This window comes from Haliotis rubra, unplaced genomic scaffold (genome assembly GCF_003918875.1).
Source record: "Haliotis rubra isolate DU_JTF1 unplaced genomic scaffold, ASM391887v1 Scf152, whole genome shotgun sequence".
In the NCBI taxonomy this organism is placed as follows: Eukaryota; Metazoa; Mollusca; class Gastropoda; order Lepetellida; family Haliotidae; genus Haliotis; species Haliotis rubra.
Genome location: NW_025765470.1, coordinates 1,465,773 through 1,490,888, shown reverse-complemented (window position 1 = coordinate 1,490,888; position 25,116 = coordinate 1,465,773). Strand labels below are relative to the sequence as shown.

The following is a 25,116-nucleotide window of genomic DNA, read 5'->3' as shown; positions in this document are numbered from 1 at the left end:
TGCTGGAAAGACGTATCTTGACAAGACTCAGCCTATTATCTGATTGGTTCCAAAGTGATGCTGGAGCCGAGAGTGGTTCGGTACATTCATAATCAAGGCACTGTGTCACGTTCCGATTCCCGGGCTGGAGTTTCCTGTCCCCTATACTTGTCGTGAAAATCGGGTCAAACTGTTCTACTTGGATCATTATGACATCATAATCATATCATGATGCTCACATCATCAACCATCGGTTTGTCTGGTCTGGACTTGATCTACATGCCACCATGATGTGCCTCGTGTTCGAAAAAAGAATATGGAAGGAAGCCCAGTAACCATTTGCTGAGATCACCATCGTTTTGTCAGAATATCTTAGGGCTATCGTAAGTTTTTTATTATTATTGGATATTTATATAGCGCACATATCCACGCACTGGTGCATGCTCAAGGCGCTGGTAGTTTTTCCCTCGATCATTGGATGTCAATCTCAACGGCACATCTTATTATCAATCTCAACTCCCTGGGGATCATACAACTCTTGCAGCCACTAGGCGCACCGAGTTATTGCGGCTTTCCCATCTTAACGAGGTACCCATTCACAGCTGGGTGGACTGGGACATAGTCACAGTACTTTGTCCAAGTTTACTGCACGTTGCTATACCCGCAACTAGGTGTTTGCACGTATTCATGTGGCCACCATCTGGTCATATACCAACGGATTCGTGGGTTCTTTTAAGTGCACAGGGTTGTGTACTGTACACTAGGGGTTGTGACAACACTGAAAGAGTCTGCACACAAAGTTGACTCCAAGGTTGTTACATCCGGTCACAGGTGGGCTCGATCCCGGCACCTCATGCTCATGCTCGCTGGATCACTATCCTGCCCTTTAGCCAGCTCGCCTACCGCGCCCCCAAGTCTCTTTTACGGTATGGTATTTGAGTGTCAGCTTTCCAAACCTGAAAGGGTCTATCGCCGCTTTGAAAAGTAATCCCTATATTTCAGAACGCATAAGGAAATGAGTAGGGCCCAGGAAATTAACCACGAGCCCGGGTATGCTGCAAGCGAATCAAAACTCATTTTCAGGTCGAAAAATATCGACCCACTATAATCGAATTCTGGAACTCAAAAGGGACGCAACTCTTCCAAAGCAATCGCCGTATCTGAGATAATCATGTCCCTAAGTTCCATACAGCAAAGCTTCTTTCGGACCTGGCAAACTGTGTCTCCTTGAGCCAGTCTAGCAGATTCCTAGTCTGTCTCACAGTTCGTTATTTCCCCAACTGCCCAGCCCTCCCTGCAATGCTAAGGTCATAAATGAAGCAAGTCTAGATTCCCTCAGGTTCACATCTCACTGGAAACCATTTTCAATTTAAGTGTTACTATCAAAATTATATATATTCAGAGACTAAGCGTTAGTCTAGCAGAGCCCCAGACTTGCACAAGTCTCTAAGGTACTAATTAATAGTTTAAATGAAACTTTCTGAAAAATATGCTTATCTAGACTTGCCTCTTTAACGGATAGAATTACTATACATCCATGGGTTTAGCCTTCAGTACAGCCTCAGAGCAAGGCCAGCAGTGCCCCTGCAACCCCTATAGCTCACGGGCACGCAATGGCTTCCTCCAGACTTCTGCGTCACGAATTGATCTATAGGCTTTGTGAACTTCCTGATAACAGAATTCAAATATAAATTCCGATTCGCCTACGTGTACGTGCAGCCGACGTACTCCGTGTTATCACGCAGTCCGGCAAAGATGCTGATGAAGGACAAAGCGGTCCATCACTGAGATGCTTGACATATTCCACCGATGACGTCCCCCAGTGGTGGAGCTACGCCGTGAATGCCCAATGATAATGTCAGAGTCATGGCCACTCCATCACCAGACAATCTCCTCGCTGACCTGTCTCAGGTCCTGAATACTTCAGCTATCATCAAACATGGTCAAACAGTATGTGTACTGATATGGTAGTCTGTCATACAGACCCTCAAACAAATATACCCAATGCAGCCCATGCAAGTCTAAAATGTGTGGCAAGTGTATATTACCATAGAAGGAAGACTCTAGGCTCCTTTTCATTTTATTTTATGAAATTTTTAAGACAGTTTCATCTCTGTAAAATATGTTCATTTCAGAGACGAGATGTTTGTCTACTGGGATGGTTGAAAGAACCATTCAGACCTTGTAAATCAAGTACTTCGATGTGATCAGCCAAACCTTTGTACATCAATTAGACCCAATTGGCTTCTATCATCAGTTGTAACAACATCACATCTGCTTCTGAATATCTATTCTCTGTCATCTCATAATCCCCCGTTTATTTTATATACATGCTTAAATTCACTCTGGCTTCGTGTACATTACTAGTATATATCCTGTAATACCTGTTAGCCACCATTCACCTGACCCAGGGGCAAGGAAAAGCCCAGAAACGTTGTGTATAGAATAAACAAGAAGTTGGCATCTATAATATTTTGTCTTATAGCCAAATCAGCATTGGTAAGTTCTACCTAAATACCAAAAGGAATGATATCCCAAAACTAAGATATTCGTTGAGAAAGGTAATGTTATTCAAACCCATTCATTCAAGCTAGTACACTGCAGTCTGTAAGCAATCCAGTCTGGACCACACAAACGTGTGATTGAAAGTCTGAGCAACGAGCAAGGCCATCGGGTCACGGTGACACGCATCTGTCTAGCAACCGACCTTTAGTTAGTGGGCACAATTGAGGCACTGGGAACACATTCTTTCCCAGAAACGACACAGGAAATGCAATCATTGAACACGTAATGCACACTGATAGGGAGTAGGGTTATTAATCAACGCATCGCGATATTTGACAGAACAGGGTCCCAATCCACAAAGCGTTCGTACCTCTATACTTTAATACAGGATTACGAATGGCATAGTGCTGTGAACATTTTGTTGACCGGACCCCAGGACTATATTCCACTCAATTCAGTCTAGTCATATTCGTTACCTATTTGTTGCCTCTCCAGTCAGCAGTTCAAGGAGATGCATGTACACTGACGTTACGTCTACTAGTCCATGAGCCAGATGAGATTTGACAACCAAATTGAGGGGCAAACAGTCGCTATGATTTTCATAAAGCTTAAGGTATGTACTTTATGAAATCACGTGATGAACACCTCCCATGCCAAGCTAAATACTTTAGGTTTTTGGCGGCCATTTTAAAGATGGCCGCTATTTTCTTGAACCGGACCATCTGTCTACAAAAACAATGCAACAGCTAAAACATTAAGCATTAGACATAGAAATGTGGATGAAATATGTTCAGTATTCAATTTCCCACATTTTGATGTGTAATTTGTGGGGTTTCAGCATGAAAAAAACTGTTTGAAAAAATAGGATTCCCCCCCCCCAAAAAAAAATTGCAGATATTGTGTTGTACATCATTGCATATATTTATGTTTCAAAAACTGTTAAAAAAATAGACATAAGAATAACTTTCTTGGACATACAGAATTTATTTCTGTAGATTACAGATTCTGTACATTCAAACATTATGGTTCTGACTTAAGGTTTAAATGTTCATGTTTTTCAGTTAATTATGCTTCCTTCCAAATACAGCCTAGTGGTTAAAGTGTTCGCTTGTTACAACAAAGGCCCTGGTTCAATTCCCCATATGGGTACGATACCCCAAAATGACAGTTTCCGCGCTGATATCACCGTTAGGAGAAACAGAGCATTCAAAATTCGATAGTCCGTTTCACAGTCCCTGAACCATTATTTTCCCTACTGCCTAGCCTTCCCTGCAATGCTAAAGCCCTAATTGAAGCAAGTCTAGATTTCCCCAGGTTCATATGTCCCATCTCACTGGGTCTCCTTTTCAATTTAAATGGGGTTATTTGTTACTATTAAAATTATATACATTCAGGGACTAAGCGTTAGTCTAAAAATTCGATTGTGATCAGCCACAGAGTGAGCCAGTCAGTTTAAAGTTTAGTATTACGCCGCAATATTTCAGCTATAATCGAGTCTGGACCAGACCATCCAGTGATCAACAGCATGAACATCAATCTATGCAATTGGGATACGATGACATGTGTCAACCAAGTCATCAAGTCTGACCTCACGACCCCGTTACTCGCCTCTTACGACAAGCGTGGGTTACCAAAGACCAATTCTAACCCGGATCTTCCTACACTGGACATTAAATGTCTGATGATCACTACTGGATACATTGATTTCATTCCATGTTAGTAGCCTCGGCAGCCTCGGGGAATAGCAGGAACACATCTACTATTAACACAACTCTGGCCGAAAGCAACTTTATGCCAGTGTTTCAACATAGACAGAATTTATCGTTTTTGGCTCCTTGTCTTAAAACATTCTTGGTAATTCCTCTGTGTGTACCAAACTTGGGATTAGCGTAACATAATCGTCTCTACTTCTAAATCGCGTCTCCTGCCGAACATATTGTATTCAAGTAAATATTTAAGGTTTTTAAGGTGTTAAGGACATTTATATTGGCCACGTGGCGTGACGAAGGATACCGTTAAATAAATGACGAATGTATACCCTGTTACAGACTCTGAAATGACCATATTTTTGTGAAAACAAATGTTCATAAACAATAACCATAAAACAAAATGAAAATGAGCCCAGACACTTTCGCCATTTTCAGAAAGTGTGGAGATCTTGACTTGCCACATATTCTAGACTTGCATGGGCTTTCTTGGGTATATTTGTTTCAGAGTCTGTATGACAGATTAACTCTGTTACATTAACCTACCACATCTTGCAGCAATGCTTTGACATCGATATAGCACGTTCCTTGAGAGCTGGAGACAATGCTACAAAGTCAGGAAGTGCCTCTTTAAGAGTTCAGGAAGCCAAACCATTCCATTACGCTGGGGGAGTGTTTTGTTTGGCGAGAAAACATAGCCTTTGCCATTGTTTTACAGCTCTTTGATACAAGCGCACAGCCGACTGCTACAGGTTGGTGTTTGGTGAGAAAACACTATCGGGGGATACTGTGTGAGTGTTTGGGAACCGTGGCGTGGCTGTTGACGGATATATTGGGGTGAGGACGGACCGTGGAGGGATTTACTGGACACCCAGGCGATCATGGTGGCATGGTGGTGTGGATGACTTTCCGGTTGTCCACGTCATGGAGTTCCGATATATACGTAGACTGATGGTGTTAAGTCTACGTGACGTTGTGGGACGTCGTCAGGTGTTGAATATTCTTGACACCTCCACATGGCTTGGTGTCATGAGGTGTGGAATATTCTAGACACCTCCACGTGGCTTGGTGTCATGAGGTGTGGGATATTCATGACACCTCCACGTGGCTTGGAGTCATGAGGTGTGGAATATTCTTGACACCTCCACGTAACTTGGAGTCATGAGGTGTAGAATATTCTTGACACCTCCACGTGGCTTGGTGTCATGAGGTGTGGAATATTCTTGACACCCTCCACGTGGCTTAAGTCTACGTGACGTTGTGGGACGTCGTCAGGTGTTGAATATTCTTGACACCTCCACATGGCTTGGTGTCATGAGGTTCTGGAATATTCTAGACACCTCCACATGGCTTGGAGTCATGAGGTGTGGAATATTCTTGACACCTCCACGTGGCTTGGAGTCATGAGGTGTGGAATATTCTTGACACCTCCACGTAACTTGGAGTCATGAGGTGTAGAATATTCTTGACACCTCCACGTGGCTTGGAGTCATGAGGTGTGGAATATTCTTGACACATCCACGTGGCTTGGAGTCTTGAGATACTGGATATTCCTGACCCTCCCACGTGGTTTGACGTCATGATGTGTTGCATATGATTGACATGGCTTGGAGTCTTGAGGTGTTGGATATTCTTGGACACCTCCACGTGGTTCAGGTGTCAATAGTATTCCACACCTCATGACTCCAAGCTGGATATTCTTGGACACCTCCTGGCTTGACGTCATGAGGTGTTGGATATTCTTTGACACCTCCACGTGGTTAGACGTTATGAGGGGTTGAATATAGTTGTACACCTCTTCGTGTCTTCATGAAGTGTTAGAAAATAATACAAATCGTGTGTTTCAGATGTCACGAGGTCACTGAGTGTATTGAACGATGCCGCTGATTTCGCATTGCTGTCCACACGTTTTGGTGTGTTAATAAATAAAAAGTATTCGAAGTTCTTATAGTTGAGATATTTATTTATAAGAATTGATTTCAATATGTTTTCGCCTTCATAAAGAAATGAAAGCAAAGCCCATTGTTCTCACTTTGCGTACCTTCAGAAACGTAAAAATTATTGTCAAGTGAGCTCGTACAATTACCACCAAAATTTGACTCTGCTCCTGACTGTAAAGGCTAAGTTTAGTTGCGGCCAAGTCTCGTGCCAATGGTACTTAGTCTACTCCCATTTCATATTCTGTGTTATAATCAGCACTGAGTCTGTCTGGACTTTCCGTTTGAAGTACACGTTTAACAGTATACCTTGGTGTGTGATGTTCAGAAGTAGCAATAACCTGATTCTTGTGCATCTCGCGTTTCGTCTTCAACACAAGCCCACCCATTTTCTCGGAAACCCAAAACCCGTAAAATTTGTTTACTTTTCCAGACTGCATTTCGTGAGGTTATCTCCCCTCCATCGGCCTGAACCAATAACTGAGATGAACCGAGGGTGACGTCCCACCATTTCTCTGATGCGCATCTTCACGCACCCTTCAACACAGCGGTGGGCTGACAGGCTCGCCGCACATAAATTCTCTCCATTATCACAAATAGGCCACAAAAAATACATCGATGCAGGAACTGGAGCATTCCACAAAACCTGCTGGAGAGTAAGAGTGAAATCCTTACATTATTTAAGAGGTTTCAAATAGTATTTTTTAAAATAAATTCACAGTTTCAAATTCCTGCTTAACTGGTTCACTTTCTACAACGCGCACGGAGTTGAGTAGGTGGAGAGATCACAATCTTTCAAAAGCCCATTTCATGGGTGATTTAACACAGGTTTCAACTTGCACAGTCCACACACGCGTTGCCCTGCAGAGAGTCTGTTTCTGCGGATTGCTGAACGATTTCAGATGCACACCTGGGTTCATACTGAGGTATGTTGTTTTTCAATTTAGAAAGAAAACAGACAGGACAAGTGTTATTTTCAGCAGCTGGGTTGAAGACATGTTCTTATCATGGGAGGGTGATTAACAATCGTTACGCAGTTTGATCAAATATGACATGTTTGTTAAACCATTGACTTCTTTTAACGTATTTCTTTGAAACATCAGCAAACCTGAGTGTGCTGGGACCCGTTAATATCGCGATCGCCATCTCGTAGACCGTTAAACGAAGACATTATTTAGGCTTGTGTTAAATACAACTTTCCTGTCTTAGTGACCGATTATTTCATATTCTTTTGTACGTCTCAATATATTTTTTTAATAAAAAAGCCCCAATAAAAAAGAAAAACAAATATCCAGAAAAAAATGTTTAAAACAACGTGGAACGAGGGGCGTGATGGATGTTAAAACAACATGTTGTCAGAATATATATTGCAGGCTCCTCGTCAGAAGACTAAGAAAAACTAATAGGTTAGAGTAAGGCTTTAATTAGTCTATCTCACAGTCCCTGAACCACATTATTTTCCCTACTGCTTAGCCCTCTCTGCAATGCTTAAGCCCTAAAGAAGCAAGTCTGAATCTCCCAACTTAGACTAACAACTAGTCTCTGAAATGAACATATTTAAGAGAAAAAAAGCTCACAGTGAAAAAAATATATATAATGAAACGGAGCCCCGAGGCTACATTTTCTAGACTTGCATGAGATTTCTTGGATATATTTGCTTCAGGGTCTGTATGACAGACTACTCCCAACTCACTGGGGCTCCTTTTCAAGTTAAATAGGTTTATTTGTTACAATCAAAATTATATATATATTGGTTAGTCTATGCTAAAGCCCTAAATGAAGCAAGTATGGATTTCCTCAGGTTCTGAATTTCATATTTCACTGGGGCTTCTTTTTCTATTTAAATGGGCTTATTTGTTGCTATCGAAATATATATTCAGATCCTAGATGTTAGCCCAGGCTTTACCTTGCTTTGTTTGAAGTGACGCCCTCCTGATGAGGCAGGGGTATTGCTGAAAGCGGTGCATATCCTTAACCACCGCGGGAAAGGTTATCGCTCGAATACGCCTTTGATTATGTTTTACCGTAAGAAAGTAGTGCAGTACTTGTTTTGAGAAATAATAAATATTCTTTGAGCACCATGAAAGACTAAAGAAATTGAAATGATCACTTGAGCCAGTATCTGTTATTCTCCCCTGCTCTAAAGAAACACAATTCAATGATATGTTGTTTTTTATTGAAAAGTGAAAAAAGAAAGATTTTCACCTCCCCAAAGTAAAGCTAGTGTATATGTTTGAAATGTTCTTTTCGCAAAGTGAAACTGAGAGTCGGTGGGTGTGTGAGGTTTGTTTTACGCCGCGTTTAGCAATATTCCAGCAATATCACGGCGGGGCACACCAGAAATGGGCTTCCACAAGGGGTAAATTTTAACAATAAAAATTAACAATGTCTTTATTGCCGTAACGGCAAGCTGCAAAGGCAAGAAAATGTTTCTATATAATCAAAACTGAAATAAGATATCACCTAACCCAGTCATCACCGCAAGAGATCGTCTCGTCATCTTCATCACTAACTGCAAATCATACCATTCTCGTAATGAACTCATTAAACTGGTTACCATACTGAATTGTACAGACGTCAGAGCACTGTTACACATTAATAACAGCAGACAAGAGCCCAGTCTGTCTATAAATTACGATACGTGGGTTCCACTAGACTTGCGCCAGCCTCTAGGGCAATAATTATCAGTTTAAATCATACTTTCTAGATTATATAAATATTAAGGAATCGTTGTCCCAAGAAAAGACTGGGGTTTGATTATAAAGACTTGTCTATAATAGAGATGGCATTACCATATATCTCTGTACGTATCATTCAGTACAGACTTGGAGCAAAGCTAGGCTCCAGGAGCTGAACAGGAAACGACTAAATATCCAGAGTCGACTTCAAAACGCCATTAACATTTCTGGGAGTTTCCGCGGTACATAAGTTATGACTGTCGTCCCGACACTGCTGCGCACCCGAGCAACCTGGCTTGTAACACAGGCTTCGTATACAGGCTGCAGCTGGGGAGTCCAGATCTGTACTGGCGGTGCAAGGCTCCAAGTTAAAGATAAAAGGAAAGTGGGAATCAGGAAAGAGAATTGAAATAGATAACAACAGATACCTTATGGTGCGCCTGTTACTATGGTGTGTCAGCGCCTAAGATAGCCCAAGCTTCAGGTTGAACTAATATGGTTTAGTCTCAGACTTCCTTGGACGTTTGGGATAGTTCATGGACAGGGGTGAACTGCACTTAATCTTAATGTGTACAAATAAATGAGTGAGTGAGTGAGTGAGTGGTGAGTGAGTGAGTGGTAGGTAGGCAGGTAAGTCTACAGAATACCGGATACCTTCCGCCATCCGAATGAATGAATGAATGAATGTTTATGATATTTTTGAAAACCAAAAGGTGCATACATACAAAAATACAACTTTGTACGGTGAACCCTCGTCTGTCTCAGTCTTAAGTCCGTACAGAGAACCTGAGTGCCATCTTGTTGGCAATGTATATATTATATATATTCAGAGACTACAGCAAGGTCACTCCAGAGTATCTTGTTGGCAATGTACATGATTCCTTAATCCACTTATCAGTTGTTTTTTTATCTGGGTAAATCAGATTTCGCTGTACATAAATACAGTTTCATGTACAATAAATGTTGTGTTTACGAGAACGTTATGTTCTGCCTGTGCGAAGTTAACATTAATCACGAATTATCATCCTTAACACTAACCCGCCATTGCCTATCACGATTTCTATATCAAATTAATATGTTTAATGTTAATTTCACGGTTAAAAGCATCTCCCAGACTAACTCTGTTTTCGTAACTGGTTGAGATGCAGTGTTTGGCTGTGTACCAAATCTCATATCGATGCAATAATGTGATATACATTCTACCGTATAACCAGTTACACCATTCAATGCATTTTATTGGGATAGTAATTACCAATTACACCTTCTAACCGGAACGAAACGCTTTGCGAATATTAACGGATCAAATTCAACAAGATGATTATTACGTACGAGATACTGGTATAATTAATACCTTATTGTATTAACTTAATATATTTCCTAATTATGACAATCGCCAGCTTGGAGGTAAACGAGTTTGTTTGCACCTAAACTGGGTTCATTCTTTCGATAGCGTCTGCGTGTCAAAGTTAGTAAAACTAGGAAAGATACATCCGTTTGAGAAAAATTATGTACGTAAACACGATCTCCTCCAGTAAACAAATCGTGTGTAATATCTCCCGGAGACAACTGATCTCCACACCGCGTGTAACACATCATATTCATTGTTTACATAATGTTTGACACCGGCGACAGATAAGGCCTGTGCAACATGGCCGTCGCAATAAACACCAGAACTCCTAACAGGGATTTTGCGAAAAGTAATGTATCAATGTGGCATTGTGCTCACATTGCTTACAAGTTGAGCAAATGTTGGTTATATAAGTCGTTTATTAAATGACAGTCACAAACTCACGGCTTATTAAAAAATCTGTCAACTCAAGTTTTTACTTCCGAAACGAACCACGTAAATTTGGAGCCTATATTGGACCTATTCGAAACGAAAATGTTCTTCACTGTGAATCTAGAAATGGCCGAATATAATGAGTAGTGAGTGGCCGGAACAGACTTCTGCGCATGTATGAGAACGGTTGGTGACGAAATGTACTTTGTAGCCGTGTATGTATGCACATGCATGTGTGTGCGTGTGCGTGTGCGTGTGTTAATTAATGCAGACTAATTAATACTGACTAAATTGTCTTATAATAAGGATTTGATGTTTGATTTAATGAATGACAAGTACATACGAGACACATTGTTTCATTGAATTCAGAGAAAACAAGTCTGATAGCACTGCGCCACAACTGGGTTCATTCTTTCGATAGCGTCAGCCTGTCAACGTACATATACCAGTGAAGAGGCATCCTCCCAAGTTGAGAAAAGAGTACAGTAAAGTTGCAGTTCTGACAGACTGTAGCTGGCATTGCAATAATAACTATCTAATGACACGGTAATAATCACCATCCTAAATTGGTAGCACGGTATATCTAAATACATTTTTTAGAAATTGCTATCTCCAGTCTCTAAACTGGTTTTTGATGTTGATCCGTCGTCTTATGCTCGGCTTTATGATAATTGCAAGAGGTATTTTAAGTTCATCACTTAAAAAATAAATAGTCTGAAGTAACTGGTTGCGACAGTTGCGTTTGAAGGTACAGTAAAGTTGCGATAAAAAGCCAGCTGGTGATATATCACTGCCACAAAGCTGGAATTGTTCCGAGAATGAATACGGCGGATATGTCGCCAACATGACGATATCTTGTGGTAACTTTACCTCGTTAGATAAGATGGTTCTCTTTAAGACCCACTTAACAGTTTATATCGTAAAGCCAGCCGGTGATTGGTTGGCTCCTGGCTACCACGTGACCTTGTTGATTTCATCAACACAACTGTTACAGCCCTTTGTGTGTGTTGCGTGAACTGCGAAGTGCGTGCTATCTCAAAATAAGACGACATGTTTTCATTAATTATCTAAAGGTCGTAAAGTCATACTTTGATAGATGTTGTTTTCCAAACAACCTGAGATCTAAAAAACTCCACAGCGCATTCTGAAGGCGTCGGCGTGATTTACAAGGCACGTGCGTACAGTTATGATAACGCAACTTTACGTGAGAACATGCGCAGGGATCCAAGAACGGAAGTCCATTGTGTCCGTCATACTCGTCTGACAACAGTCACAGTGAGGGGACCCGTTAAGATCGGGTTAGAATTGGTCTTCCGGAACCTGCTTGTCATAAGAAGCGACTAACAGGATCGGGTCAGTTCGCTGACTTGGTTGACACATGTCATCGTATCCCAATTGCGTAGATCGATGCTCATGTTGTTGATCACTGGATTGTCTGGTCCAGGCTCGATTTACAGACCGCCACCATATGGCTGAAATATTGTGCGGTGTAAAACTAAACTCACACACTCACCGACTCACAGAGGGGTCACTGTATCTATCTACTCGCATACAGGCGCATCGCTATGAATGCTTTTATAGTGACTGAGTAAGGTTTTACGCCGCAATTAGCAATAATACAGCAATATTACGACAGTGGACACCAGAAATGGGATTCACACATTGCACCCATGTGGGGAATCGAACCCAGGTCTTGACGAGACAAGCGAAGGCTTTAACCACTGGGCTACCCCATCACTTCTAATGCATTAATAAGTGATAACTGTAAATAATACACTCTGAGAAAACATGGGATCAAAACGTTTTCATGGATAATACAGTCGGAGGAAAAGCGTCCGCTCATCATGCTGAAAAATGAATGTGTGAATATGGGTTTGAGCCGGTTTAAGCATATTCAAGCAAATTTGAGGAGGGGACACCAGAAATGTGCTTATACATTGTACCTATGATGGGAATCGAAACAGGGAATTCGGTGTGACAAGTTAACGCTTTAAACACAAGGCTACCTTAACGCCCTACGCTGAAAGAAGGAGCATGGGAGCTGTCTGTAAGTTTCGGTCCCAGTGTAGCCGTGCTTATGCGTCTATGTTTGTCGCCACTATTAGCGGGGCGTACTGGTGAACGTTCTGAAAAGCCAGTCAGCGTCCAGTTTTCTAAATTCGCGGCCCGACTTAGCAAAGCATACAGACAAGCATATTTAATGTTGTATCACGGAAACGAATGCAATCAGGGAGTTCTGAATGCAAAACGCAGGTCTATTCTTGTGGACATTATATATGCTATCTCTGTGCACGATGCATCTATACCCCAAAGTGTGAACTGCCGAGACTATGTATGTGTTCAGTGACAATCTCCTTTGCTGAGACCGACATGCCCGAGCCGGATGTGAAGTAATGAAGCCGAAAGGTTTTATATATGATGAAATCTTATTGGCTAAAGAACCCAAGTTTCCTTCTTTTAAAATGTTCGTTCGGAGTATTCACTCGGACCTCATTTCTTGGGGCCGAGAGGTGTTTATGAGAGTATTATCTAAACACGATTTTAAGATCAAAATTACACACCCCGAGATATATATGAAACAGTGTTAAAAGTGTCATTTAGCCGACAAATCACTCGCTCGGTTCAAGTAATATAGTGTTCGTCCTAGACTGACGCTTATTAGTCTCTCTGAATACATAAAAGTTAGATAGAATCAAGTAACTCATTTTAAGTTGAAAAGGAGCCCCAGTGAGATGGGAGATGAACCTGGGGTAATTTAGACGTCGTTATTTAAGGTTAAGCTTTGCAGAAACGGTTGTGAGGAAGGAAACATATTGTGAGGTGAGGTGAGGTGAAATTGGGTTTTACGTCGTGCTTGAGAATATTTCGCTCATATGACGACGTGCATGCGTGTGTATGTGTATGTGCGGCTGCTTGTACTAGCCCAGACAGGCGGACGCTCTAACCACTACACCACGGAGGCGGTCGAAAGATATTGTGGTTCAGGGACTGTGAGACAGACTACTTTCGTCCGTACAGGTCCAGCAACAAAACGCAAACACGGCTGAACACGGTGTCACGCTGACACACCTAGCGACTAATTTAAATAACGCCATGAATTCTAGACATACCGACAGAATTAATTCAACCAGCATCTTGCCGCCGCATGTTATATGTAAAATACCAACTCGGAAATGTCAGGCCTCTACTTGAAACCAGGAAGGGAACATAACAACGGATGCGGGGTATCATCTGGACCGAAGTAGCCTTGGTCAAAACCAGACACGTGTGGGGTCAACATGATACAAATGTGGTTTCAACATTTACTGTACTGGATTCATTCATTTAACATCTGTTGGTCTTTGCCTGGGAATGTCACCTGATTCTTTGAGTGAGTCAGTGAGCATCACCTGATTCTTTGAGTGAGTGAGTGAGTGAGTGAGTGAGTGAGCATCATCTGATTCTTTGAGTGAGTGAGTGAGTGTCACCAGATTATTTGAGTGTGTGAGTGAGTGAGTGCACCCTGGCGACATGTTGGTCACCGATCAAACCAGTGATCGAGAGCATGAGCACGATAGACCTCGCCGATTATTCCCCAACTAACTAGGTGACAACAATTCAGGTGCCTGTTCTAACTACCATTGTGACTGCTACTGAATGCCCGAGAAATATTATTACTTAACAATATTTTACAATATTTGGCCGTATAACTAAATGCTGATCTGAGTTCTCGCTACCTCGATCCCATTAAGTCACGTCAGACCAAAATTTCAGGGGAACTTTGATCGACCAATGAAATGACTGAAAAGGAGTGAAAATGGCAAGGCAGCTTTCTAAAGGTTCATAGTCAGGCTAAAGCATTCGAACCAACAGACAGTGAGTGAGTTTGGTTTTACGCCGCTTGTAGCAATATTCCAGCAATATCACGGCGGGGGACACCAGAAATGGGCTTCACATATTGGGCCCATATGGAGCATCGAACCCGGGTCTTCAGCATGACGAGCGAACGCCTTAACCACTAGGCTACCCCACCGCCCACCAACAAACAAGGTACTGTGTTCTCCCAAAGGATATGTCAAGTATTGCTCCAGATTGCAATAAACTGCATTGTTCAGGAAAGGACAGTAAGAATTGGTAATTAAGGAACTTTCTTCCCTGTACAAAAAGTTAATAGTGTTATAACCACAGAACCAAAACACGTCTCAAAGAGGCAATGACCCCCCAACGAACATATGACATGTTTGCTGTGACCTTAACTAAAGTCATGAAATCTTTCATTACACAATACATGTCATGGGCGGATCCAGGAATTTTGCAAAACAAATCTTCAATGTGGTCTTAAGTCATTATCAAAGGGAGGGGTTCAAACTCCCTGAACCCACCCCAACCCCCCTTAGATCCGCCCATACATGTCCCTCTTCATAATTTTGTTTTCTGATACGGATTTCACAGCAAGCTTTGCGTACCCACTTTAATAAGTGTTTTTTTAAAGAAATTAAATGCAGGACAGAGTGTCGACCTTGTCCTTGATATACAATGCAATTCAAACAGTTACTACACATTTCAGTACATCAAAACCATCCATTCCTACATAAAGGACACCAACCTCGGCGCCCAGATAGCAAGCTCAATAACATTGATGTACAACATGTCCAAAGAGGGCATATCAGCGACCGACGGTATCTTGCTGAGCTGATAATCTGGCTTTAATCAGATCACTGAGCATGTTTATCTCCCGTCTGTGATGTCTCCCCGCATCTGAGATGTATTGAGGATGTACATGAGCACTGATTGTAGTTCCAATCATCTCCAGCTGACCAGTGGCCAGCGCGGATACGTTCTAACGGCTCAGTGGAGGGCGGTGGTTGTCTAAACATCGTCCATGTTGTCTGTTTATCCTTATCATGGCTGAATAAATCAGCGTCGTGGGACCATTTCGCTTGTACACAGAGAACATGGTCAATGGTAATTCGAAAAATGTGTGAAAATTACACAAAGTGTACAACTGCCGACATGCATGAAATCCGACATGCACGTTGAAGTTGATAAGCACGTGAAAACGAATGCACGTGCATTACACAAGGTACTCCCAGAGAAGCACCAGAACCTCACACATGTGTGATCCCAGTTTACTTTAGTGATTGAGTTTAGTTTTACACCGCTTTTAGCAATATTCCAGCAATATCACGGCAGGAGAAACCAGAAATGGGTGCACACATTGTACCCATGTGGAGCATCGAACTCGGCCCTTCAGCGTGACGAGCGAACGCCTTAACCACTAGGCCACCCCATCGCCCCAGTTTACTTTAGATATCCGACACATGTTAGTGTTATGGCTAAGCGACTATTTCTCATTCTCTGCAGAGTACATACATCGCGCATAAGCTAGAGGAGATAGTTTAAGCTTCTGGTATCTGGTGAAATATTCTACACACGCCTGTGCCAAAACTGACCGGATGGCTTTTCATGTTATTTCAGTATTGCTAAAATATACCACATCTGCAGTATGTAACACAGTGAAAGCACTTTCCTCTTCAAACTGTCAATATATTATGCCTTCATGGTTCTACAAATGGCTGTACTTTATGTGAGGTAATTAATGCCCGCCCAGAAATCCATGTGATAATGAAGGGAATGGGTCTCGCCTGTGAGGAACACGTGGTATTTGTTTAAGAGAGATTCTTTTCACGGTGTTCAGGTTTGATGTGCGATTAGCCCAAAGCGATGCAAGTCTTGATAGAGATGTTTACCATGTTGGTAAAACCCACGAGCAGGGGTATAGAGCTGACAAACATGAAAACATAACGCTGCGAAGCTGGGATTTAAACTAACGATCAGGATTCTGGTGCGCGTAAGGGAGGCAACTCTGCGTAACGAATTGCGGTGCCTTAAACGACAGGGTCAGTCCTCCTCTTGGTTTTAAATTGTCGTACCTGTTGGTAACATCGGACATTCTGCGGATTGTTTACATCTCCGACACAGAGGGACACTATTTATGGATAGATAACTTCTTAATTGTAAATGATGACGTGTTATTGTATACGCCGAAACGTCAGAACTATTGCAATATAGACTGACTGACTGAGTTTAGCTTTTAGCAATATTATTGCAATAAAGAAGTTTATCTGTCAATAAATAGTGTTCATCTCCCTTATATCGGCTTCTAAATGCCACTTTAAGAAATCTCCGATACAACTGGTTCTAAAATGATAAAATAGCGAACAATGAAAATTGTCAATCTTATCCCTTGATAACAAAGGAGGATATATGATTTCATGTTTATTTGTTTACTTGATAAATGTCCGGCAAAGGTGTAGTATCGCATCGCGTAGTGTCCGGCACAAGAGGGGTCACAATCCCACGCTGTGTCCGGCATGTGGTCAGTACCCTATTGTTTTCTCCCAGGAATGTGCGTTTAGTGGAGTTTTACTATCTCATGAATTTCAAGCTTGGATGACCTCAATCCTCTGGGGATGCTCATTTGAATTTATATTGTAAGTGATTAGTTTCATTAGTTCACGTGACGATTACAAAACACGAAACATGTTTTCTGAACACCAGGTGTCCTTACGTTAACAACGGTGTCTCATTCCTTGGCCTTTCATGTGAGTCACGTTAACTGACTTCCCTAATACATGAGGGGCGGTTGGATAGCCTAGTAGTTAAAGCTTTCGCTCGTCCCGCAGAAGACCCGGGTTCGATTCCCCACATGGGTACAATGCGTGAAGCCCATTTCTGGTGTCCCCCGCCGTGATATTGCTAAAAGCGGCGTAAAACTAAACTCACTCACTCCCTACTACATAAAGCATACCTAGGTGAAGATCAACCCTGTCGTTGAATTGTTCGCTCATCGCGATGACGACCCTGGTTCAGTTCCTCAAAAAGGCACATTGTGCTGAGCAAATTTATCTTTTACGCCACTTTTAGCAATATTCCAGCAATATCACTGAGGGAGACACCATAAATTGGCTTCTCACATTGTACCCATTTTCGGAATCGAACCCGGATGAGAGAACGCTTTATCTATTAGGCTATCCCACCGCCCCTTTAAATTCAGAATGAGTACGATCGTTAGAGAAGGAATGTGTGCTGTGATATTGCTTCACACATTGTATCGAACCCGGGCTATCGGCTTTAACCACAAGGCTACCCCACCGCCCCCTGACTTTTGAGAAAGAATCTGACCGCCAGTCAAACAACAGAACATGATCCCAAACCTCACTTACTCACCTATCCCGCCTAATCAACGGTACCTCAGATCGCTACCTCTGAGAACCACGGAGGGAACGCAACACCCAACAGGGAAATTACTGCACAGAAACAGACGCATCCTGGCACACCTGGAACCGCCATTCCCTCCAGCCTTCCTGCCAGATTGGTATACCAATCTACCTTTACTACATAAACAATAACGAAAAACATCTTGGCAGGGATCGCATTATGAGCGCCTCCGCTAGGAGATTGTGTCTTTTTCAGAGCCTGCGGATGTAGATAGCCAGTAAATAAAATACAAACATCGACTCGGGTTAATCCATTGTTCAGCGAATTTACTCATTTACACAAAAATGCGGAATGTTTGAGTTTCCGCTGCAAATTCCGCCTGCACGTGAAGGGTGACTTGACTACAAAGAAGATGCCAGAGTTCGGCATGTCAAATTTTTATCAGCCATAAATTCCATCGTAAGCAGGTAAATACTCCATCAGTTCGGCAGTAAGCGTACAATCGGCTGTCGCAGGGTATTATAAGCAGATTCACTATTGTGAATATCTGGAGTTAATATAAGTCTCCACGTGTACGGGGTACAAACGTGGGATGCATATAGGTCTATAAGCCCGTTCTTACTTCTACGTACGTTTGGTCTCAGTATTTGCAAAATTAGCTTTGTTAGCGAGCAGGTAATAATGTTGTTGAAATGCTGATACGTTCTTTGTAGTTGCAGATCAACGTTCCCGATGTTGTAGATCAACATTCCCCACTTACAGAAAGAGCATGACTTGAGAAATATATTTGAAACCAGACACTGAAACCTGACAATGAGTGAGTGAGTGGGTTAGGTGTAAATTCGGTTTAGATCTTAGTTACCTGTACAGCGTGTCATCTTGGAGATAAAGCAGATTGAGTGAGTAAGTATGGTTAAACGCCTCTTTTTAGCAATATTACAGCAATATGACGTCGGGAGACATCAGCAATTGGCTTCACACATTGTACCCATGAGGAGAATCGAACCCGGATCTTCAACGTGACGAGCGGACCCTTTAACCACTTGGCTACCCCATCACCCCAGATAAAGTGGAAGTGATGCAAATCGCTTTGGTGAAACTCAGGAGTAATGTTATGGCGCTGACCGACCAAGGATCTTAATCTGGTCGATTCCGAACCCACAAGCAGCGGATCCTGGTATTGATAAGGGAAGCTACACTGCACAACGCGATGCGGCGCATTGAACTCATTGACCACTCGTTTCAGTGGAGGATTCTTAATGAACTGTACTTCCGTCCTGAAAAAATAACCACCTCCGTGGTGTAGTGGTTAGAGCGTCCACCCAGAGAGCGGAAGGTCGCGGGTTCGATCCCCGACCGCGTCATACCAAAAGACGTTAAAATATGGTACTTGTTGGTTCCTGCCTGGTGCTCGGCATTAATGGGTACAACAAGGACTGGTCGGCTCGGAGTCAGTATAATGTGTCTGTGTGGGGTACTCATGTTTCACTGCGGCGTGGTATCTCAGTGGGCTAGCACTATAAAACCAGCTTCAGTCTGGGCTAGTACAAGCAGCCGCACATACACATACACACGCATGCACGTCGTCATGTGAGCGAAATATTCTCAAGCACGACGTTAAACCCAATTTCACCTCACCTCACCTCCGTCCTGAAATTGTCTATCCCGTATGCTTGCCTAACCCGCTATTCAGGCACGTCGCAAGTTAGCTGGCTGCTACTGTAATTGCATCTGAAAACGATGTCATTATCGCCTAATCGTTAATGTCACAACCACCCGGCACACTATGAAATGTGTTTCGGGATCTACAATGATTAATCACCTGGCCTTTTTCTGGAGTTTCTGGGAATGTCAGACCTGGATGGTGAAGCAATGAAATACACTATGGGCATTTTATCAGCTGCATACGGAGATGTTGTGGCAGGGTGTCAGTCGGCGTGTTGCAGTCGTGGACGGTGCTGATTCCGGCGGCAGCTAGGATGTTGATAGTATGTATACACTATACACGTGGTGACAAGCTGTATCATAAACAGGTAATGATTTATGGTCAGGTATATTGCACCACCGGACGGAGGGGTATAGTCGTTAAAGAATCGCGATAAACCACGTCGTAAATTAGTTTTCGAATCTCTATATTTTATGAAGACCATTGTTAGTTTACTCTCGACGTGGTATTTCCGAAATGGTAAAAATGTCGGAGAAAACCTCTACTGTCCAGAGGGGCGGTGGGGTAGCCTAGTGGTTAAACCGTTCGCTCGTCACGCCGAAGACAGGGGTTCGATTTCCCACATGGGCACAGTGCGTGAAGTCCATTTCTGGTGTCCCCGGCCGTGATATTGCTGGAATATTGCTAAAAGCGGCGTAAAACTAAACTCACTCCCCCACTGTAGCGTCCAGACGTGCGCGATGTGTCGGGTAATGGCTGACAACATGAAAACCACATCTGTTGTGTTACGTGGTGATATAGTTACGCTACAGTTTAAACAGTCTAATCATTTCAAGAATCTTGAAACCTCCACACCACATGTCTTCAGCTGAAGTGTTGCTACGGATGTCTGTAGTTTTTCCTGTATCCCATCTCCCGTCCGCCAGAATTTCCATTTCGACGAGAAATAATAAAATGTTTCCTATTTTCAATTTTCCCGCAGCTTTGAAAATTTATGTCCTGATGTGATAAAAAATTATTTTCCCCTTCAGTGCACACTCATAAAAACATGTCATCTTGGTCTGCCTTAATCTACATTTATATATATTAAAACATGCTGTAGCAAAGCGATTCGATCTTCATCATAAAGTAATTGAAAGACTATTGACACAATTTTAGAATTGAAAAGTTATGCAGTTCTTGAAAAACATTTTACTGTTGTTATTTATTCGTTTCGCCCTCCCGCTCTTTTATATGGTTGAGGTTGGATGTGAGAAACCCTTAAAATGCGGATGGTCTAACAGCTGGCAACATTCATTCATCACAACATATAAGAACACAACCATGCCTTGCATGATGATGGTCATCATCATCATCATCATCATCATCATCATCATTATTATCATCATGTACGATGCATTAGTTCCATATGTTTGTTAACTGTATAATATTTTGAACCATAAAGACTCGTATGCATCTGCTATCACTCCCATCGGACGCTGCGCAACTGGCGGGAGGCGACGACGAACACCAACAACTGGTCTTATCTGATATGGTGCTTTGTTCTCTTACGAAAAACCTTCTTATCTCTTGTAAGGCTTCAGCAGTGACTGTTCTGTCGACACTGTAGGTCTGTTCGACGTCAGCGGTGATTGAACACTTCCAGATATGCAGATTTACCGCTTACATGTCGTCCCTACTTCAGACTTGCAGAGCTAACATGCCAATAACGAGAGAGAGAGAGAGAGAGAGAGAGAGAGAGACTACCTTTTTATATGCTACTCTGTCAAACTCTTGGGGTTCGGTCACTGCTAACCTTCCACTCTTCTCTCTATCCACTGAGTCTCACATACAACATATCTCAACGTACTTCCACAAAAAGTGTTGTCATTACTATAGATCGCATCATCTCTACGTACCTGTAGGAACATATCCGCCATACAATGCCAACAAGGGGTCCGGTGTTGGTGACGTTGGGACGGGTGTCGTTGTAGTTGTTGTCGTCGTTGTCGTCGTCGTAGGTGTAGTCGTTGATGTCGTCTCAGGTGGAGGTTTCGTGTCCTTCTCTTCCTCTGATATCACTATGGTATCCTGTGGCCAGGGTTCAAGAACGGAAAGATGCCCGTCGCTTTGAGTGTCACACACACACGTCTGGTTCTCCGTCACCAGCTTCCGCACCAACAACGTCACCGACTCCGACAACTGCAACAACAGGTGACGCTGCTCGGTCGTCTTCTGACGCAGGTCGTCCACTTCCAACCTCAACTGACGATTTTCGTGGTTTTGCCGCTTTAGTTCTATCAGTATAAAATCCAAGGCGTCCCTGAAATCTTCGTCCCTTGTCTGACTACACGTCTCCGACCACCGGAACTCCTGAACCGTCGGCTGGCAGACGACAACAGTGAAGCAGACGATACATATCGCCACCAGACGACACACCAATACGTCCGATGCCATGGTCGCGATTGCTGTTATAATACTTCCCACATAACGTAGCTTGATCCGGACTAAATTAACCCTCTTGTCTCCATGTTAAACAGCCACCTTTGAATATCTTCAGTATTTCCAAATTGAATTTTTCATTCCAAGTATATCCAAGTACAGAACAAACAAAAGTGCATAAACCCAAGCATTCAGCGACCGTGAAGAAATGAATGAAGATCGAGCAGACGACACTTTTTGACGATGTCGCCACCCGCTCTGTTCCCCCGAGTGTGCTTGCAGGCCACACTGCACGCGGGGATTCACTCGAGGCCGTTCCTCTACAACCCTACCACAGCACGAAGGCGGGGTTTCTTCACAAGCAGCACCGCATGAATCAGTTACCGGAGCGGGAAGCGGAACACAGGCCAATTTTCTTCATTTACGGATTTACGTATTGTAAAACAACTCTGAGGGTTCACGTTAACATTTATAGCTGCACATGGGCTTGTGACTCTAAAATCTCCCATCAAGGTATGTACAGTCACTAACGGGGTCTTAGCACTATCGTCCTTTTACATAGTGCTAAGACCCCGTTAATGACAGTACATACCTTGATGGCAGATTTTAGCGTTACAACCTGTGTATACCTGCAGCTACTTTATGAATGTTCCTCCATTATATTTTCACGACGGTATCCTTTGTTATTTTATTTGTTCCTGTCAAATGGATAAGGTAGGATTGCCTAATTGTTAAAGTGTTCGACGAAAACCCGGTTTCGAGATTCAACATGAGTACAATCTGCGAGGTCCATTCCTACCCCACTGCATTACTCCCACATTGCCGTGATATTGCTGGAATATTACAGAAAGCTGTTACTTCCTACTCTTTCAGTCAACTAGACTGTCTCACAGTCCTTGAACGCACTATTTTCCCTTCCGCCCACATCCCTTTCTGGAGAGCTAACATCCTAAATGAAGTAAGTCTAGATTTCCTCAGGTACTGAATCTTCCATTACATTAAGGCATCTTTCATTTAAAAAAGAAGAATTTGTTTCTGTAAAATAATATATGCAGAGACTGAGCGTGAGTCTATCAGTCAACCAAGGAGAAGCCGTTCGTGTTGCAGCAACGAACTGAAAGAATTTTGTGGATTTTGATTTTTCTCAAGTTATTTTACTTTGGGTACTACAGGTACCGTAAAGCAGCGGCCAATACGTCACGTGGTAACACTCGCTCTTCATCTTGCCTCACGAACTTCAGAGAATATTACATCCTATCGAAGCTGCTTTACTTGTTTGGAGAACATGTACATGACATGCTTGATGGGAATCATGTACATGAGTGGAAGGATAATAAGTTTAATTTAAACAAAGATGAAACTATGCTGTTTGAGAGGCATTCTAGAAGTTGTAAGTAATAGGAATGACACGTCTTTATGGACTTCTTTACTGTACAGGGGGCGGTGGGGTAGCCTAGTGGTTAAAGCGTCCGCTCGTCACGCTGAAGATCGGGTTCGATTCCCCACATGGGTACAATATGTGAAGCCCATTTCTGGTGTGCCCCGCCGTGATATTGCTGGAATATTGCTAAAAGCGGCGTAAAACCATACTCACTCACTCGCTCTTTATTGTACAATAGCGACGTTTAGGTACAGATACTTCTACCGGTCTGAAGCATGAAAACGATATAAGTGTCTATACCGGAACGTCGGTATTGTACAATAAAGAAGTTGGTCATCCATAAACACTTGTCATTTCTGATGAAGATATATATGACAAAAGGACACGGACAGGGGAAATAATTCTATCCTTGATGGCGGGCCGAGGGACTGTACTTTACCATCAGTGAGATGATTTTTTAAATAGGTAATAAATGAACCAAAATAAAATTTCGGACATTGTTTAAGGGAACGTTTCCGACCTTGAAGGCCTGGCTGTACTCTGCTGTCCCGACACCCCCCGGGGCAGATCCTCATCTAATTGTTCGCGGAAATAATTCAAACATATCGGACCCACATCCCCTGTGGGGGACGTGATCGAGTTTCCATGTTCCCCGCCCTTAAAAGATAAGTAGGTGCCATCTTGAAAGCAGCGAGGAATCTCGTTATATCTCGTCGAGATCACGACAAGTGTACGGAGCTCACAACATGCGTCGAGGGTAACAAGGTGAATTGTTGTAGCGCCGTACATCCATACAGTAGACAGAACCCGGTCACTTTCGCCACCATCAACGACTTGCGATTAACTTCATTTCTGATGAATTCAAAAGATATGTTAAGATAACTCTTGTTTGATATAAAATTGCTTTATAACCCTTTATCAAATACATAAATGTGTTAGAATATTTATAAAAGCCTGGATCTGATATTTTAATTCGTCAAGGAGTTCAATCTGATAACACCTCTGTACAGGTTCAAATAAACACGATTACTGAACTAGCAAACAAACAAAATTCTTTTGAACACAGATAAAGAGACACACAAAAAGAACTAATAATTAAATAAACAAACAGCAGATGTTTCATTAACTGGTGAAAAAAGTATTTAAAGCCCAAATAACTAATTTTTTATAACGTTTCTTAGACAGCCGATGAGACAACTCACAGCAGTTTGTCCAACGTGGTTCGAGATAAAATTACATTCTATCTTTTCACTGGTCCCCGGAAAGTGAATGAAAACAATCTACCCCAATCTAATACACATCAAGTTAATCATTCGTGTGTTTGAAAACTAAAACCTGCTCGCGATAACCCAGGGAGAACTCACAGCAGTCCTTTATCGTTTCTGTCGTGACATGGAGCTCAGAGACAGGTTCTTCCCAGAGGCGCCATCAATAATTGAAATATCAACAACTTCAGTTTATCGTGCTCCGTGAAAGACATATGGAGCCACAATATTTGTATAAAGCAGAGAGATGTCAAGGGTTTGCATGTAACGCAATTTTGATTCATGCAGAAATTAATATTATTAGCTTGCGGTCGGGCAGTTTGGTTACTTGAAAGTGGCTGGACGACAGAAATAATTTATTTCTCAAAAGTCTGCTCTTTTGGCTAATTTTACTGGTTGATGATGTACAGATATATGATGCGGGGTCGGAGGTCGCGGCGATGGAGATGAGTAGCTCCTGATGAGGCGTTCAGCAATACACCGCTCGAACGACGATAGCATTTCAATGGTCGTTCTTGACACCTTGTTTGACATACTTTTTGGACCATGTCTAACCTTGGTTGGTTTGACATAGGTTCTAAATGCATGTACATAACGG

The 25,116-nt window shown here is 42.5% G+C and overlaps 1 protein-coding gene across 1 annotated transcript in view; it reads right to left on the bottom strand.

Moving 5' to 3' along the window:
- LOC124270504 (angiopoietin-related protein 1-like) overlaps window positions 1-22,491 on the bottom strand; it is a 31,403-nt gene extending 8,912 nt beyond the window's left edge. The window contains exon 1 of the mRNA XM_046705522.1: window positions 21,350-22,491. Coding sequence (XP_046561478.1) covers window positions 21,350-21,887 — 538 coding nt within the window. The 5' untranslated portion in view covers window positions 21,888-22,491. The remainder of the gene's footprint in view (window positions 1-21,349) is intronic.
- Window positions 22,492-25,116: the final 2,625 nt, after the last annotated feature.